The sequence below is a fragment of the Paralichthys olivaceus genome, chromosome 12 (assembly GCF_024713975.1).
Source record: "Paralichthys olivaceus isolate ysfri-2021 chromosome 12, ASM2471397v2, whole genome shotgun sequence".
Lineage (NCBI taxonomy): Eukaryota > Metazoa > Chordata > Actinopteri > Pleuronectiformes > Paralichthyidae > Paralichthys > Paralichthys olivaceus.
The window spans coordinates 10393049-10408884 of record NC_091104.1 but is presented as its reverse complement, the minus strand read 5'-3'; the positions used below and the strand labels follow the sequence as shown (position 1 = coordinate 10408884).

Below are 15836 nucleotides of genomic sequence, written 5' to 3'. Positions count from 1 at the left end.
GTAGCAGAAGTTTATCATTTAACAAAATAATAATATGCACACTAGATATAACTCAACACAGGATATGTTCATGACTTTTAAAAAGCCATAAATAAACGTATTTAATTGATGTTAATGTGGTTGAAGTGAGTTTAAGTGCAGCACCTGTAGTGCTCCGACATCCACTGTCAGTTTCCTGCACAGCAGCGCCTCCACGTGTCCGGGGCGCGTATTGAAGCGGGCCAGCGCTGTGCAGCATCAGTTCGAAGATGGCGGAGGGTGAACTGAACGTGGACAGCCTCATCTCTCGGCTCCTGGAAGGTGAACAACTTCCACACTGACACGAGAACACTGAGCAGAGTTTGAGGCTTCGCTTCGACTCAACCCGTTGTTGCGTTGAGTCGTTGATTTAAAATCGCGGTCGCTTCGGGAAAACCCAGGGAAGCGTTTAGCTAGCGCGGCTAACCTCGGCTAGCGTCGGCTAACTGTACCGTTAGCTGTTTATAAACACAGGCGGCGGTAAACGCCTACATCTCAGCTCCCAGCCAGAGCCTCGCAGATTCTGATGTTATCATGGCTCCAGCTTTACTTTAGCTTCTAATTGAACTTTCTACCTCCGGGTTTTTTCCTCTTGCTGTATTCTGCCTCGTTTATTTCCTATATTACGGTCGGTACGCATGGAGAAGGAGGGGCTGGGACTGTTGAATTAAAATAACTAGGATCTTTTATCGTCGTGGGCTCAGCAGCTTCATCCTTCACGTTGGTTAAGTCTCGATGCTCGTGTTTTATTTTTCCTCAGGCATCAACGCTGGTTTTCAGCTTCTCTGCCCTTGACACGGATCATTTTAGCCTCATTCACTCGCTTGCTGCTCAATTTTAAATGTCACATCATTGGGAAGAGGATCAGCTGTAGGAACCAAGTGCTCCATTTAATATGAAAACACACACACACACACACACACACACACACACACACACAACCCTTTCCTATGTGACATTGAACGTTATTGTCACAACATCCTGGACGAAGTTGGCTCGTGCTATGACTTTTGTGAAGCAGTACTGTCTTGTTGTTGCTCTCTCCTCTCATCTGGGTTTGTGGGTGTGTTTCAGTGGGTGTGTTGTTGTGATTCAGTGCGCTCAGGCTGCACGATGCACACACATCCATTGTCAATGTGTGAGAACATCTAGGACATTTTAAAATCAGCAGAAGCTCTGTGTGTTTCACAGAACACTTTTGGAGTTTCAGGGGTAAACAGCGTTGCAGCCGAATCAATAGAACTGACGCAACTGGGGGACCACGTCTTCAAACAGAAAAACAACAGAACAAAAAGATACTGCTCCTGTGGTGTCGTCCAAGTGTCCGATTTTCAGCCGTATGGTCGGGTTCTAGTTTAAATTGATCTTCTGTTGCTTTGTTCACATTCAACCTGTTCCCTCGACCGAGGAGGTTATTCTTATGTCTGTGTTTCTTTGTTTGTGCAGGTTTTATACTAAAACTACTCAAACAATTGCACTGACACTTTGGAGAGAGCTGGTCCATGAACCAACGAATAACAACATTTTGCTGCAGATCTGAATCAGGGGGTGGGATCCAGATTATTTTTTTATAACTTTCTTTGATATTGCAATATCGGGCCTATTTATGACAAGTTCACTAATATCACAGGGAATAATTTATGGATCTTGATGGGGAAAAAAAGCTGGCATATTTAAAGGACATGTATCTATGTGAGTGGTGTCGCTGCTGTATTCAATTTATGGGGGCTGTTGCAGAGGGATGTGCTCTACTGAGTTCCCTTCTACTTGCTTTTGTGCTCGGTAAATCAAAGAAATCTTGTTGGTGTGTGTGTGTGTGTGTGTGTGTGTGTGTGTGTGTGTGGACCTGGTTTTGGATTTGGCACAGAGAGAGAAGTGCAAAAATCCCCTTGTGTTGTCTGACCACCTGCTGTAATGAAGGCAGAGAGTTTTCTGTTCTCCTGTGAGATATTCTTTGAGTCACACCAGACTACGAAGGCAAATTTGTCTGTCCTTGGCATAGTTTCCACCAGGATCTGCGACTCTGTTGGGGATGAATGTTCGCCAGCGCTGAAATGCTAAGATTTGGTATTATATTGCTGGAAAATACTGTCAGCCTGCAACTGCGATGTATTTATTGCACAACTGAATCTGAAGAATTCAGAACAAATAAATAATATGCATACTCACTGTTCTAATCAGCTCCTCGCCTATTTTCCACTTTATTGTTAAACAAAAAATCACATCTGTAGTGTCTCACATCTGTGCTCATCAGTCATCTGAGTGTTTGCAGTAATTGGAGCTTACAGTTTGTCTCTTTTCTTCACTCAGTGACTTGTTGATTGTGCAGCTCATATTTTTAACAAGTGGTCAGTTTTGTTGTCGGCGCGAAACGATGATGCTGTCTCTTTTTTTCACGCAAACAAAACAAGTGACTGTTCATGACTAATTGATTTGGATGTTGTCATCTCATTGGCTTTTCACACAATTGTTCAGTTTGTATTTATTGACTTGAGATAGAATCAAGTTCGAGTTGTTGGTGTTATATGGTTAATTTTAAGCTGAGAAGAAAATCTTTTAGGGATATTGTAGATGTCAGTTAAAAGCACATGATGCACCCTGGTTTCTATGTTGGTCATCTCCCTAAAAGAAATTGCAGTTTGTGAAATGCCACCTCCAGAGCAGAAGTATTTCCCAGATGATTTCTATGTGATATTTATTGTTGGAATGAATCTGGATCTAAAGGGTAGAAATGCAAAAAAAACCTGTTAAGTATTGGTCTCCTGTTTGTCTGAAAACCTTAAATAAATCGTGAGATTACCTCATTCTCAAAGGGTTTGGTGACATACCAAAAATGTACCAGAGCTGAGATGATTACCAAGACTTGAGAAGTCAAGACATTTTCCTGAAACTTTCTGGAGGGGCTGTATGTGAGAAAGCAAATGTCAGAGTCAGTTGCTTCTGATATTTTCCAGAATAGGAAATCACATCAGAATATTAATCGGCAACTATTGTGATAAGTGACATTTCCTTCCCATGAAAATATACTAATCCCTTTTCCATCTTCCACTAAGTTTGGGGATTTGCTGCCTTTCTTCAGGCTTTGTTTTAACAGTCTGAGCACATGTTCTAAAGCAAGTGGAGCTTGTGCATTTAGTTCTTGTCCAAATCCACTATTGTTGGTTTAATGATGGAAAAATGGTCTGGATTAATCGTGGATGTGTTTTGGACGTAAGATCCAATAAACGAATCAGAGGGCCGTCTCCCACTCCCTTTATTTGGACTCTTGATTGGACAAAGATATTAACTTAGGCCTTATGAAACTTTAACAGGTATTTTTTCATTATTGTCAGACATTTTATAGACATCTGACATCTTTTATTTAATAAAACAATTACTTTATTAGCTTTAAACAGCTTTCCACAAAGTCTTGTCTTTTTTTCAGGGGAATAATAAAGTTGTAGAGGGTCTGAAACACATTCATTGGTATTTTCTGATGTTCAGCACAGATGTACCGTATCAAGAGACTCATAATTCTCCAGTGCTAAATCTCTAAAGCAGAAGAAATTTGAAAAGCCTTTAGCCTTCATTCTGCATCACAACATAAAAGCTATTTGTGTGTTTTGCTATCTGAGAAAATGTGGTCTTGAGGAAAAGCCAAGTGTCAGTGAGAGCGCTTATTCATTGGAATGAAACCATATGAAACGCTGTCAGTTTCTGCAGACACGTGTACAACCACACAGTTACACTAACACACACACACACACACACACACACACACACACACACACACACACACACACACACACACACACACACACACACAAACAGTAATTTTTGGTTTATGATGTTGGCAAAACCTTGTCATGGCTTAATTTTAGCCTTTGCCCCTCAATGTTCTTAAGGACGTAATCTCTTTTTAAAAGTGCCAGTCTGCACACAGTGAAAGGTGCAGTGTTAAAACCAAGCGGGTTAAGCATCCGAGCTTAACTCGCTCAGCTCTGATGAGGCCTGGCCGTTGACTGAAGAGCCCTGCTTCTGCAATTTAATGCTTGACACCCTGCTCAGCACATGGGTGTGAAGCAGTGCAGATACAGTAGATGGGCGATAGTTCACCCAAAAATTGATGGTGTAAAGCAACTGTTGATGAAGGTTGTTGGAGACCTAGAATAGTTCTTGGCTCAAAGAATCACCGTCTGTGAGGATGCATGTTGCTTTGGTTCGTTCCCTTCTCCCTGAATTGGTTGAATTGCAATGAGGGAGACTGAGTGTGCAAGTAGCATGTTGGTGTACGCACAAAAACCCATTCATTAAGCTTTGGTAAGTCCTCACTAGTACACAGGTTAATCCATTATAAACTGCTCTATGTTTGGCCCTTCAGTTTCATTGTTTCCTCTGAGGTATCAAAAAGGGAAGAAGGAAAAGGCTTGAAGGAAAACGTCCTTCTGACAAACACATGTTTGTTTCACGAGGGGTCAAGCTTTAAGGCAAAATGTCTTCTCTTTACATAACTCTTGAGTTAAGGATTTGTTGATCACTTTTGTTTCTGTCATCAATCTTCACAAAGTGACGTCAAACTAGGACTCAAGTTGAAAGGGTTTTGTAAGTGCAGTCCAACAACCATCTACTGTTTGTTCATTATCAAATACATGTAGGGCTTTGTGGTTTGGCTTTTTTAAAGCTTATGTACTTCCATGATTCTAGCTGTTTTGGGTTTGTACCCCCATGGTCGAATGCACTTATTGGAAATCACTTTGGATAAAAGCGTCAACTGAATAATATGTAATGTAATGAAAAGTGACAAGGAACAATTGATCACTTTGTATTGATATTGTATGACCCTTCTTAGCCTGTTGCTCATTCATATTAGCATTTCAACTTGTGTTGACTATTAGCACTCGATCAACAAACACAAAAATAGTCAATATTCAATCAATCTGCACCAAATTACACACACTTATAGATATCTAACTCTGCCAGATTTTTAAAATCAAGATCCATGAATTAGTCATTGGGAAAATGTTTGAAAATCTCACGCTGTCACTCTGTCCAGTACTTTTTCGTATGATCTCTCCCACCTTAAACAAACAAACGTACAAACCAACTAACAGACAAGGGTGAAAACATAACCTCCGTGGTGGAGGTAAATATTTCTGACACAGATGTTTTAAACCAAACAAAAACCTTAGCTTTTATTATATTGTCTGCCCCCAGGTAATATGATGTGGAAACAGTTTTTTATATCTGTTCACATTATCCCTAACTATTTCAACTGCTGACTGTAGCCAGTTTGCAACTCTCACTCTTTTCTCCTCTTTTCTTCAGTATAAATCTGATAAATCTGCACCCACAGCTGTGGCAGAGCCCCAGAAAGTCGGCTTAAGCTAACGGTGCGACTACACAGCCAATAAACCCACACCACTGCTGAAGATGCAAGCTGCTGGTGTAGTCTAAGCAGTGGGTTTCTTAAGTATGACTGAGACCTAGCAGCTCTAAGCTATGGAATCATTACGCCCCCACAGCTCATCAGATTTTAAGATTGCTTTGTGGTTCCGCCACAACAGTTTCTTTCCCCCTTGGTTGCAAATTATTCTATTATGGCCTTGCTCTGATAAACTTTGTGGTGTTGTGGGTTCCTGAAGTTGCTGCATTCCCTTTAACAATAAAAGTGAAAGCTCTGACTTTTCTTTCCTCTCCAGTGCGAGGATGTCGCCCAGGGAAGATAGTCCAGATGACGGAGGCAGAGGTGCGGGGCCTCTGTATCAAGTCCAGGGAGATCTTCCTCAGCCAGCCCATCCTGCTGGAGCTTGAGGCTCCCCTGAAGATCTGTGGTCAGTGATGTATATTTCTACCCACGTTTTAGTTCATTTTATTACAACGTCAGGCTTATTTACTTTATCTTAATTACACTTATTTTTTTCCTCTGTTACATAATCTACTGTGACATTCCCTTTAGATCACATCTAAAATGAGATGTTTACAACCACTGGGATATTAAAAGCATAAATATGAAAGTAACCAGTCTAAACACTTCAGTTAAACAATAGCAGCCTGTCGAATGTCTTCCTGATTCCTGAAAATTAATTCAGTTCCACTGTGTAATTTCTTCCACTACTTGAATTCACATACTGCCTTGAAGTGATGTAATTAATCATATGAAAGGTTGTGACAGGCTGTGTTATGGATTGACACATTACTATAACAAAACGTCAGCACTGTTTGTTTTTTCTGCGGTCAACTAATTGATTTAACAAGTACTACATGCAGCTTGAATATTTGCTTACCATCCTTGGCAAATGTTGGACAGTAGCAACACATCTTAATTTGTGAAGAGCAGCTCAAACAGAAAAGCTCCAGGTCGGCTGCACCAGTGGCAAACTCCCACTCTTCAGAGCACAGCCCAGAGCAGCAATCCATTTCTTTGACGCAGAGTTTACTTACGTAACCAGATGGGATAACACTGCCTCAGCCTGGGTCATATATTCAGCCACTGCTCTGTGTGTTACAGAAGGTACATTTAGGGGAAACATATACACAGAACAGAATCTGTATCATTGTTATACACACGTAACATAGACATACAGTATACCACACATTTGCAAGTTAGCTCTTTCGCTGCAGTTGAAATACTAAGTACTATCTCGGTCTCTATCTGGCTCCTGCACATCTCAGTATACTCCCACATGCTTTATCTCTTCCCCCAGCACAGTGCTGCAACTGCAAACAACTCTGAAATGCCTAATACAAGTCCTTGAAAATACAAAGGCTTATATACTGTATATGCTCAGGAGTACACACTCATCTCTTTCCTCATACATACCAGTGTCCTCACGCACATAATTACTTTGTTTGATTGTTATGCAGACCAAATATTTTATGTTGTGAGTTTTATTAAGGCTCATTTAAGATTCTTTTTCATACGAAAAGATGTACATTTCAAACGATGTAAGAATTTGCAAGTTTCAAGAGTTTCAGATGACAGCAAACATGTCGATGGTGGAGGTTGTGATAATGTACCTCTCACAAAAGAGGCAAAAGCAACAGTTTGTGTCTGTGCCCAGGTGAAGTTACATCATGTAGATGCCTGTAGAATCTTACCAACTCACAAAGTTCAGCCATTGTTCAAACTTCCTCCTCATGTCTTTGATTGTCTCATGTGTCCACGTGTCTGACACAACTGTGATCAGATTAACTGGTTGTTAAGGATTCATCTATATAGAACTGACCCTGACACGACTGTAAAATATGCATGAGTGTGTGGTGGTGTTATTTGACACAGTGTGGGCTTTCTTTGTGTCTCTTTTACTGTCTTTGTTCTGTTACTGCGGCCTCTAACCACAGGTTGATTACTCGCCTTTAGCCCACGACTGTTGGATCACCAGTTCTCAAAGACCCAGCGGTGATGGCATTTAATAATTTACTAAGTTCGCTAGGATCAGATTCTACATTTACTCACGCTCCCTCACATGTTCAACTTAAAGACACTCAACAATTCTGCCAAAACTCGCATCTCTGTTTCTGTCGAGTTTTAATAATTTGATTAAACAGTGTAATATACGCAGTGTTGTTGACAATGATGTTCTTCGCACAAATAATAATAATAATAAAACCTTCATTGTGAGAATGTCTTAGATAGTAATTTGGTCTCTAAGATAATCTGGACGGATGATGGTTATTAACAGCAAACTATAATCACAATCCTCTGCAAAATTACCAAGCAGATGAATTTCAACCATAATAACCCTGCGCTGTTATTTGTTAGCCTGTTGAATCAACTGAAGAAAGACCAAAAGCCCAGCTGCTGCTGTGTTCTTACTTTTTGGATTCTGTGGTAACATTCATCATACATTTTTAAACCCTCAGCAGCGTCTGGACTCAGTTGAATATGATGTCTTTTGTTATCTGACTGAAAAGAAGCACAGCAGTTCACAGACTGAAGAGGAGATAAAACAGTTTTAGAATGCACACAGAAATGTTCTGATGTAAAGGATAGATTCAAAAACCTGCCAGTTCATGAGGACATTAAAACAGGTTCTGCTTGCTGTAATAATACCTCCTATTCAGAAAAGACCCCCTGTTATTGCACTTTTAATGGAAGTTATGTGACACGAAATCCATCAGCCATGACAAAATCTTTATCTTCAGAACTGTGGACTACAGGAGGGACATTCTAGTACAAACATCGTTCATGTTGTTGCTGCCGTGTCACTGCAGATCAGCATGAAAACTCTTTGTTATTAGAAAGTTAATTCAAGTGCCATTCTGTACTCTATTACAGTTTTGCACAATCAGCAGATTGTCTGAGTGTTTTTCTTGTTTTCATTTTGAACAGTATTGTTTAGTGCTCCTCACACTGCTGGGGTTTTTTTCAGTTGTATTTTCTAAACAAGCTGATTATCTGACTGCACAAGGTCACACTATGCTTGATCATAGCTTTTATAACTTAAGTACCAGTGTTCTAATTCTTGGCTAATATATGGACATTATTTTGTGCAAGTATAGGCATTATTTTTTCATTGTTGATTTAATCATTAGTTTTTTATTTACAATTCAGCCTTATCTTTAGCAGGCTACGTTGTGGAACTATAATTTCTATATTTTGTCATGAATATCCATTTATGTACCACACTCAAAAGATTACTACTGAATAAAATTACTGATATGCACTTTTATTATTGTAGAGCTGCCGTATGACCTGTGCTTTTAGGTTGTGTTGTCTTGAGACTCCATTTATGAGACTGACCTTAAGTTAAAGTTCCCTTTGTTTTTTTTGTTTTCTGCTGTTTACTCTGCTTTTTAAACCCTGAATCTCTCTGCTGCTATTCTTGGACTGTTTTGACTCTGCAGAGGCAGTCCTGAGTAAATAATTCACTGTCATCCTACAATTTGTTGTGAGGAAGGAGGCAAGGGGGCTGCTGAATAGAAAGTCTCGGTGAAGCTCACAAACTCATGTACGCAGCAATAACTCAGGCTGCACTATCTCATGCTACGACTCCTAGAATTTGATGAAACTGAACTCAGCTCAGGCCAATCAAACACTTGCCACTAAATCATTTTGAGCTGGGGAAGTAATAAAAAACAAAAACCACTGCACTGAAAATATCAGCAAAGCTAAGCGGTAGTTTGGTATGCCATGAATGAAAGAGCATTATTTTATAATCCAGTTTACCCAGCTTTTACTAAAATGCCACAGCTCAGCCGAAGTTAGCCCGGCTCTTACAAAGTTCACTCACCTCCAGCTGTCGCTGCAGAGATTACAGTCTATGTTGCCATGTGTCTGCATCTGCCATTTTATCCAAATGTGGCTTTGTCCCTACATTTCCTTTTCTTAACTCAGCGAACTGCTTCATAAATTAAAGATGCGACCTGTTTACTGCTTTGTGGCCATTTCTGTTTTGGTGCAGGCATAAGCAAGAATTATTGTTTTGTATGTGATGTCCACTGTGTTTACTCAGTCCTCTGCCTGTTTCTGACCACAAAGACTAAAAAACTGTATTTGTAGGTTCAGGCAGTTCACAGGTTTACTTTGATTTGTGCAATGGAGACTCAAACGATAGCCAGTAGACAATGGATGAGGGGGGATGCCACCTCCTTCAAACCGGAATGACAAAAATTCATCCCCTCTCAGCCCATTTCCCATCTCCTATGAGAGAGAGATCCATGTGTTCAGATAGAGAATTAGTGTGTGCAGATGAGCATCCTGTAGTTAGTGCTGCTAACTAAGTCGCATAAATTTCAATAATTTGTTGTAACCAAATGAAATTGAAAAGAGCAGAAGTACAGTACTCATGGTCTGTCACAATCCGCAGCACCAAGAGAAATCCTACCCGTGTTGGTGGCCATTAAAACATCCATAAAGATTGTACTGTTTTGGGCAAGTAGGCAGGATTCAGTAGAAACTCAGCAGATACTGCTTTCATCATGCACATTCATGCACAAGCATAGAGCTGTACTGCAGGAATGTCGTCCCCACACCCTCACCCCGAGGGATCAGCTCCAAAATGTAATAATCTGGAGATACACACCCAAGTAATAATAACATCAAGTTTGGTGAAAATCTGTCTGTGTTTTTAGTCAAACCTGCTGGTAAGTCTGAACGAATTGCCTACTGCTTATTCCCAAACACAGCAGACTAAGACATAGTGGACTAGTATATAGACTAGTTTTACTATTGTGGTAGAGTAACATTCAAATAATTCATCATTTCATCTGCCATCACATTTTTCTTCTAAAAGAAGGTAAAGCTCAAAATGAGTGACCTGGATTATGTTAGTGTAGCGCTGCATTAATACTTTAAGACTTGTTAAATTGATTTTGTATTATTAATGTGAAGTTGTTAACATGCAGCACTTGTATCAAAACTGTTCATGGCAAGCTGGAGATGTGTGTCCAGAGAAATGATTGATGATGCACTGAGAATAAAAGCTGTACTTCAGACATTCATGTAAACATTCATTTGCAGAAAACTGTGCTTTTACACGCTGCCCTTAGACACAGGCAAAAATAAATTCAGGCCTGTGCAGGCATATAGGTTTGGTGCCAGCTGTGGTTTGTGTTTTGGTGCCTAGATCACTGACAGGCACCATGGAAAGAAAATACATCCCAGCCATTCTCAAGACTGCAGTATAAAGTTGCCATTTTTATTGGTTATTTTAATCTCAAGGCCAGACAGCTGCACACTTTAACAAGACCTATTTTAATTTGTATTATTTGGTGCCATCTTGTAATGAAGCATTGCCATAAAAAGAGTGTGGCACATGAATTTTCTTTCCGCTTTGGTCACAATGAAGCCTGTTATTATTGTCCTAGCTGCTCTAGTGATGCCCTCTGCAGTCATCTTTGTCTGGAGCACTTAGCCCAAAATTAGAGCAGCCCTTCAGTTGGTGCAAGAGGATATAAAAGGAAGCAGGTCTTGGCTAGGTGATGAAGCGAGGCTCCCCCTGCAGAGCTCCTCTGCTTTTGTGAGAGTGCCTCCAGCTCATCACTGCCTGACTGGTGTCAAAGAAAGGAGAGAGAATCCTGGGAGAGCTGTTAAAATTAGTCATTTACTGCAACCATCTGAATGTGCGTCCTTTATTTTTGTGATTAGCCTGGATTAGAGATGTTCTCTCCCTTGCTAGCTCGTGTCCCATGGGCCATAGCATTGATCTGATGGCTGCTCTAATGTCTCTTTTTGTGTGTGCATCCATTACCTTACCTCTGCCATCACAGTAATAGCCACGGTCATATAGTCAAAGTTTCTGATACATCCCCACCAACCTACAGGTATAGCTGTGTTCCTAAAATCAACAGCTACAGAGAGATGAGAGCTGGTGTGTACGTGGGATGAATACGTGGTTTAGAGATGAAGAAACTAAAAATATTGCTTGTCCTGCAGTTAATTGTTCTTTTGTCTCCAAAAACATATTCAGCACTGTTTTTTATCATCTATTCCATTTCATACAACCTTCTTAAATTCTTGTCATCATTTTCCCTCTCTATAGCTGTCATGAAAAGTCATGAAAATGTAGCAGAACTTTTACATAACTTTGTGTACGTGAAAACGCAAATATCTCAGGATGAAAGGAAATCCTTTTCGCGATAAGAGCCAAACACATGATTTCGCAATTCAATTTTCAGTTCCTCTCTCCTCTCCTTCTGACTGCACCCACAGTACCTTAAAATTAACATCTTGTGTCCCCCCTGTCCTCTCACATCCTCTTCTCAGGTGATATCCATGGCCAGTACACAGATCTGCTGAGGCTGTTTGAGTATGGTGGCTTCCCTCCAGAGGCAAATTACCTTTTCCTGGGCGACTACGTGGACAGAGGGAAGCAGTCCCTGGAAACTATCTGCCTTCTGTTGGCCTACAAGATCAAATACCCAGAGAACTTCTTCTTGCTCAGGGGCAACCACGAGTGCGCCTCTATCAACCGCATCTATGGGTTCTACGATGAGTGTGGGTAGAAATAAACTCCTCCTGCACTTAAACATCTCTGAAGTACCTATTTAATCATGTTACAATAACCTGTGATTGTGTGTTTCAACAGGCAAGCGCAGGTTTAACATCAAGTTGTGGAAGACCTTCACTGATTGCTTTAACTGCCTCCCCATTGCTGCTATTATAGACGAGAAGATCTTCTGCTGCCATGGAGGTGAGAGCCGTCATTTTTTACCCTCCACTCAAATCTAAAAAAGTTGGTCAAAATATCTTTGGAGTAACTCCTCTTTTATTTCTGTTTCAGGGCTATCGCCTGATTTGCAGTCAATGGAGCAGATTCGCAGGATCATGAGGCCAACAGATGTACCTGATACAGGTAGTGTGTGTGTGTGTGTGTGTGTGTGTGTGTGTGTGTGTGTGTGTGTGTGTGTGTGTGTGTGTGTGTGTGTGCGTGTGTGTCTGAACGTACTTGTGTGCATGCTCATCCTTGAACATATTCACTTCCTCCGATTTCTCTCTGGATTTTCTTCCAGCCTTTCTCTTCCTGAACCAACAGCTTATTTCAGTAAATCATTCGTGTTACATCAGCACCTTCTTCCTCCCTGTTGTCAGTCTCGGCTCTTCTTTTAACTCCTTCCTCACTCATATGACCGTTCTCTCCCTCTCTCTTCTCTGTGTGTCTCTCTCAGGTCTGCTGTGCGACCTGTTGTGGTCAGACCCAGATAAGGACGTGCAAGGCTGGGGAGAGAACGACCGCGGGGTCTCTTTCACCTTCGGAGCAGACGTGGTCAGCAAGTTCCTCAACCGCCACGACCTGGACCTCATCTGCCGAGCCCACCAGGTAATTATGAAGGACACTAAGGCAGAGAGGCTGGATATGAGGTGTAATTCGAAAGAAGCACACTGCAAGCAAATTAATCTAGCAGGGTGTTTTTTTTCGTGGGGAATTGGTTGGACATGCACTGTAATGACGGCTCACATCATTATTACTGTGAATGATACCAGAGACGTTAGAAGTGGAGGGGGAGAAACTTGAATTGAAAAGTCTGTAACCCAAAAGATGGAGGTTGAATGTCAAGTGTCCCACCCCTCGCCTGCTGAACTGGGACACATAGCAAGTCAATTTAGTTGTTGCACTGATGCAAGTGCACAGTTGAGGTTCCAGTTTCCACTGATTGTGGCAGTGGGCGCAGACAGAATAAAAAAACCCAGTGTGATGCATCAACTGTGTTTATTTAAACATCAGACATAAACTCTTGCGTTTTTTTAAGAGCTCTGGAAAGAAATATTATAAGTTTATTTTGGGATAAACTAATTAAATTCTTTATGATATTTGATGGTGATTCCACACATGTAGTTTTAATGTGCCAATGGCCATTGAAAATACAATCATTGCTCTCTCCCCTTTCATTTAGATACGAGCCAGTTCTTGTTATCCTAAAATAACGACAGACGTCACAAAGATGGCTGCCAAGTGGCGAGAATTGCCTATAAGGACTTTGATGATATAAAGACACAGCCCAGAGTCTTAAAACATGTATTATTAGACCTGGTGCAACAATTTAACCCTTAATTTTCTTTTCTCATTTAATCTATTTTTCTCCATTTATCAATCTAATTCTTTCTTTGCTTATTGAAAATGGAATATGATTCAGAGAACAACAAGCTGCTGTTTGCACTTGTAACACAAGACATCAGATACACGTAGATGATAAAGGATCAAACTTCTCTGTTAATTGACTGAACAAGTGAACCAAGAGTCCGAAGCTATTTCTGCTCTGCGCTGGGCGTTTGATATTGATTCAGCTGTAGGTGGTTTTGTACACTCAGTCTTGATAGCTAAGTCTGTTACTAGCTGGAGATCTGCCTCTTAAGTATTGATCTCCGTAGGCGTTGGAATAATCTCATGTGTCTTCTAACAGGTTGTGGAGGATGGTTATGAGTTTTTTGCCAAACGCCAACTGGTTACACTTTTCTCTGCTCCAAACTACTGTGGGGAGTTTGACAATGCTGGCGGCATGATGAGCGTGGACGAGTCCCTCATGTGCTCCTTTCAGGTAATATAAAATCTGCAGACACATTTATGCTTTTAAAAATGTTCTTCTTTATACACACTCTCTCTCACATACATTTATTTCTCTCTCTGTGTATGTGTTGGTGTTTTAAAGATCTTAAAGCCCTCAGAGAAGAAGGCCAAGTACCAGTATGGTGGTGTAAACTCTGGTCGGCCTGTCACCCCACCCCGCACCACCCAAGCCCCCAAGAAGAGGTGAACGTTCAGCCTCGGCTCTTCCCCTCCCTCTTACCTTGTCCGTCCTTGGTCTGCCGTCATGGCAACCCCTGTAACTCCCCTGTATAGCGAAGATATGGGGCTCATCTAATCGCCCAAATCTTTTTTTCTCCTCTTTCTTCCCCACTCACCCTCCAACTCCACTGACAGCTCTTTTCTTAATGTGTATGTGTACATAAATTTGCTGTGACCAATCTGTTTTATTTTATTTGCCTGTTTATTGGTATTTTTGATATTATTAACAAATAATCTTTTGGTGGTTTTACTTCCGATGCCACTTGAGTTTTTCTGAGGTTCTGTCTCGTGTATGGATAATGCCTTCTCCTTGTAGAGGGGCTGAGTTCAAAGGAATTATTTTCAGCTAAACAAAAATGAATATTGTTCTCGCCTTGATCTCTGATAAGCAGAGAAAATCCCACCTATCTATTTCAATAAGACTGATATTTACAGGCAGTGTTAAATCGATAGACACGAAAAACCAGATTCCAGAGTAACAGTTTGAAGTCATTATAGCTCGTGGTTGTTGGTTTGTATATTTAACCGTTGAAAAAGTCCACGTCCCAATGAGTAGCAAAGAATGTGAAGAGACCGGCTTGAATGAAATATAAAGGCTGAATCAGTTGCTGCCGACAGTGGAGACGCTCTTTTCAAACACATCTTCCTCTGGGCATCAATTCCTCCACTCCTTTGTCTCCTCCCTGTGCCTCAACTCCACACCCACACACAAACGCCACTTCTCAAACCGAGCTGGTAGACGTTCGCCATCGTCTATTTCTTAATTCTTATTCCTCATCAAAATAATTTCCCAGATATATTGTGTGAAATCACTGAACTAGTTCAGGTACAGAATATGAAAACTGGTAGATTAGGAAGTGGTCACCAGGGACAGGCAGTTTTGTTTTGTTTTGTGTGATTGTGATGCCACCTGGTGTGCATATACAGCATTACAGTGCAAATCTGATGTAAATCAAGCTCAACAGCTCAAATGGGTTCTTCATTACAACGTCAGTAAAAATGTTGGAGGTACTTCAGTTGTCTATTCAGCTGACCAGCGATTAGCCCGGTCAGCGCTTCAGTGTCAGTCACTGCTAATTAGATGCAGTTTACTTCTTGTGGAAAACAGTTGCCTCTTTCTTTTCTTCCTTTTTCTTTATTTCGTTTTCTATTTTGCTCTCTGTGGTATTCTTCTTCTGTTGGACTTCTGTGTTCTTTCTTCACATTGTTTACTTTTGATTCATTTTATTTATTTCCTAACGACGATAATAAGGAAACAATGAGGTGTTACCAAAAGCTGTTTTGCAATTTGTACAAGTTTGTTTGAAAGTCTATAAATTAAATAAAATGGATGGAAACTAAAGATTGTTTTGTCTGTAATATTTGTGTCTGTGCCGTCAAGAAATAAAAAAACATTACAACGTTGCTTTTCCCTCGACACTGTGTCACCATTCAACCAACACTCAAAGCGCTTCCATCCATTCATGTACTCATTCATACAGCACTTCTATATTCAGTGCTTTCAGGTGCAATTTGGGCTTCAGTTCAGTTCTTAACCAAGGTCCCTTAGGAATGCAGACCGGAGGAGCCAGGGATCGTAACACAGACTTTCTGAGCAGGAGAGGACCATCTCCA

The 15836-nt window shown here is 40.8% G+C and overlaps 1 protein-coding gene across 1 annotated transcript; it reads left to right on the top strand.

The window, feature by feature from the left end:
- The first annotated feature begins 150 nt into the window (after positions 1-150).
- On the top strand, positions 151-15564 carry LOC109636476 (serine/threonine-protein phosphatase PP1-beta catalytic subunit). Its single transcript, XM_020098217.2, has 8 exons — positions 151-300; positions 5697-5828; positions 11705-11935; positions 12027-12131; positions 12222-12293; positions 12607-12758; positions 13840-13974; positions 14086-15564. The coding sequence occupies exons 1-8, from the start codon at positions 249-251 to the stop codon at positions 14188-14190; spliced, it is 984 nt and encodes a 327-aa protein (XP_019953776.1). The 5' UTR covers positions 151-248; the 3' UTR covers positions 14191-15564.
- The last annotated feature ends 272 nt before the right edge of the window (positions 15565-15836 follow it).

What these genes read in the sequence shown, in the direction of transcription:
- LOC109636476 (XM_020098217.2), top strand. Translation starts at nt 249, where the DNA reads ATGGCGGAGGGTGAACTGAACGTGGACAGCCTCATCTCTCGGCTCCTG. An exon ending in CTATGGGTTCTACGATGAGT is followed by an intron (nt 11,936 to 12,026) that starts GTGGGTAGAAAT and finishes GTGTTTCAACAG; the next exon opens with GCAAGCGCAGGTTTAACATC. An exon ending in AACAGATGTACCTGATACAG is followed by an intron (nt 12,294 to 12,606) that starts GTAGTGTGTGTG and finishes TGTCTCTCTCAG; the next exon opens with GTCTGCTGTGCGACCTGTTG.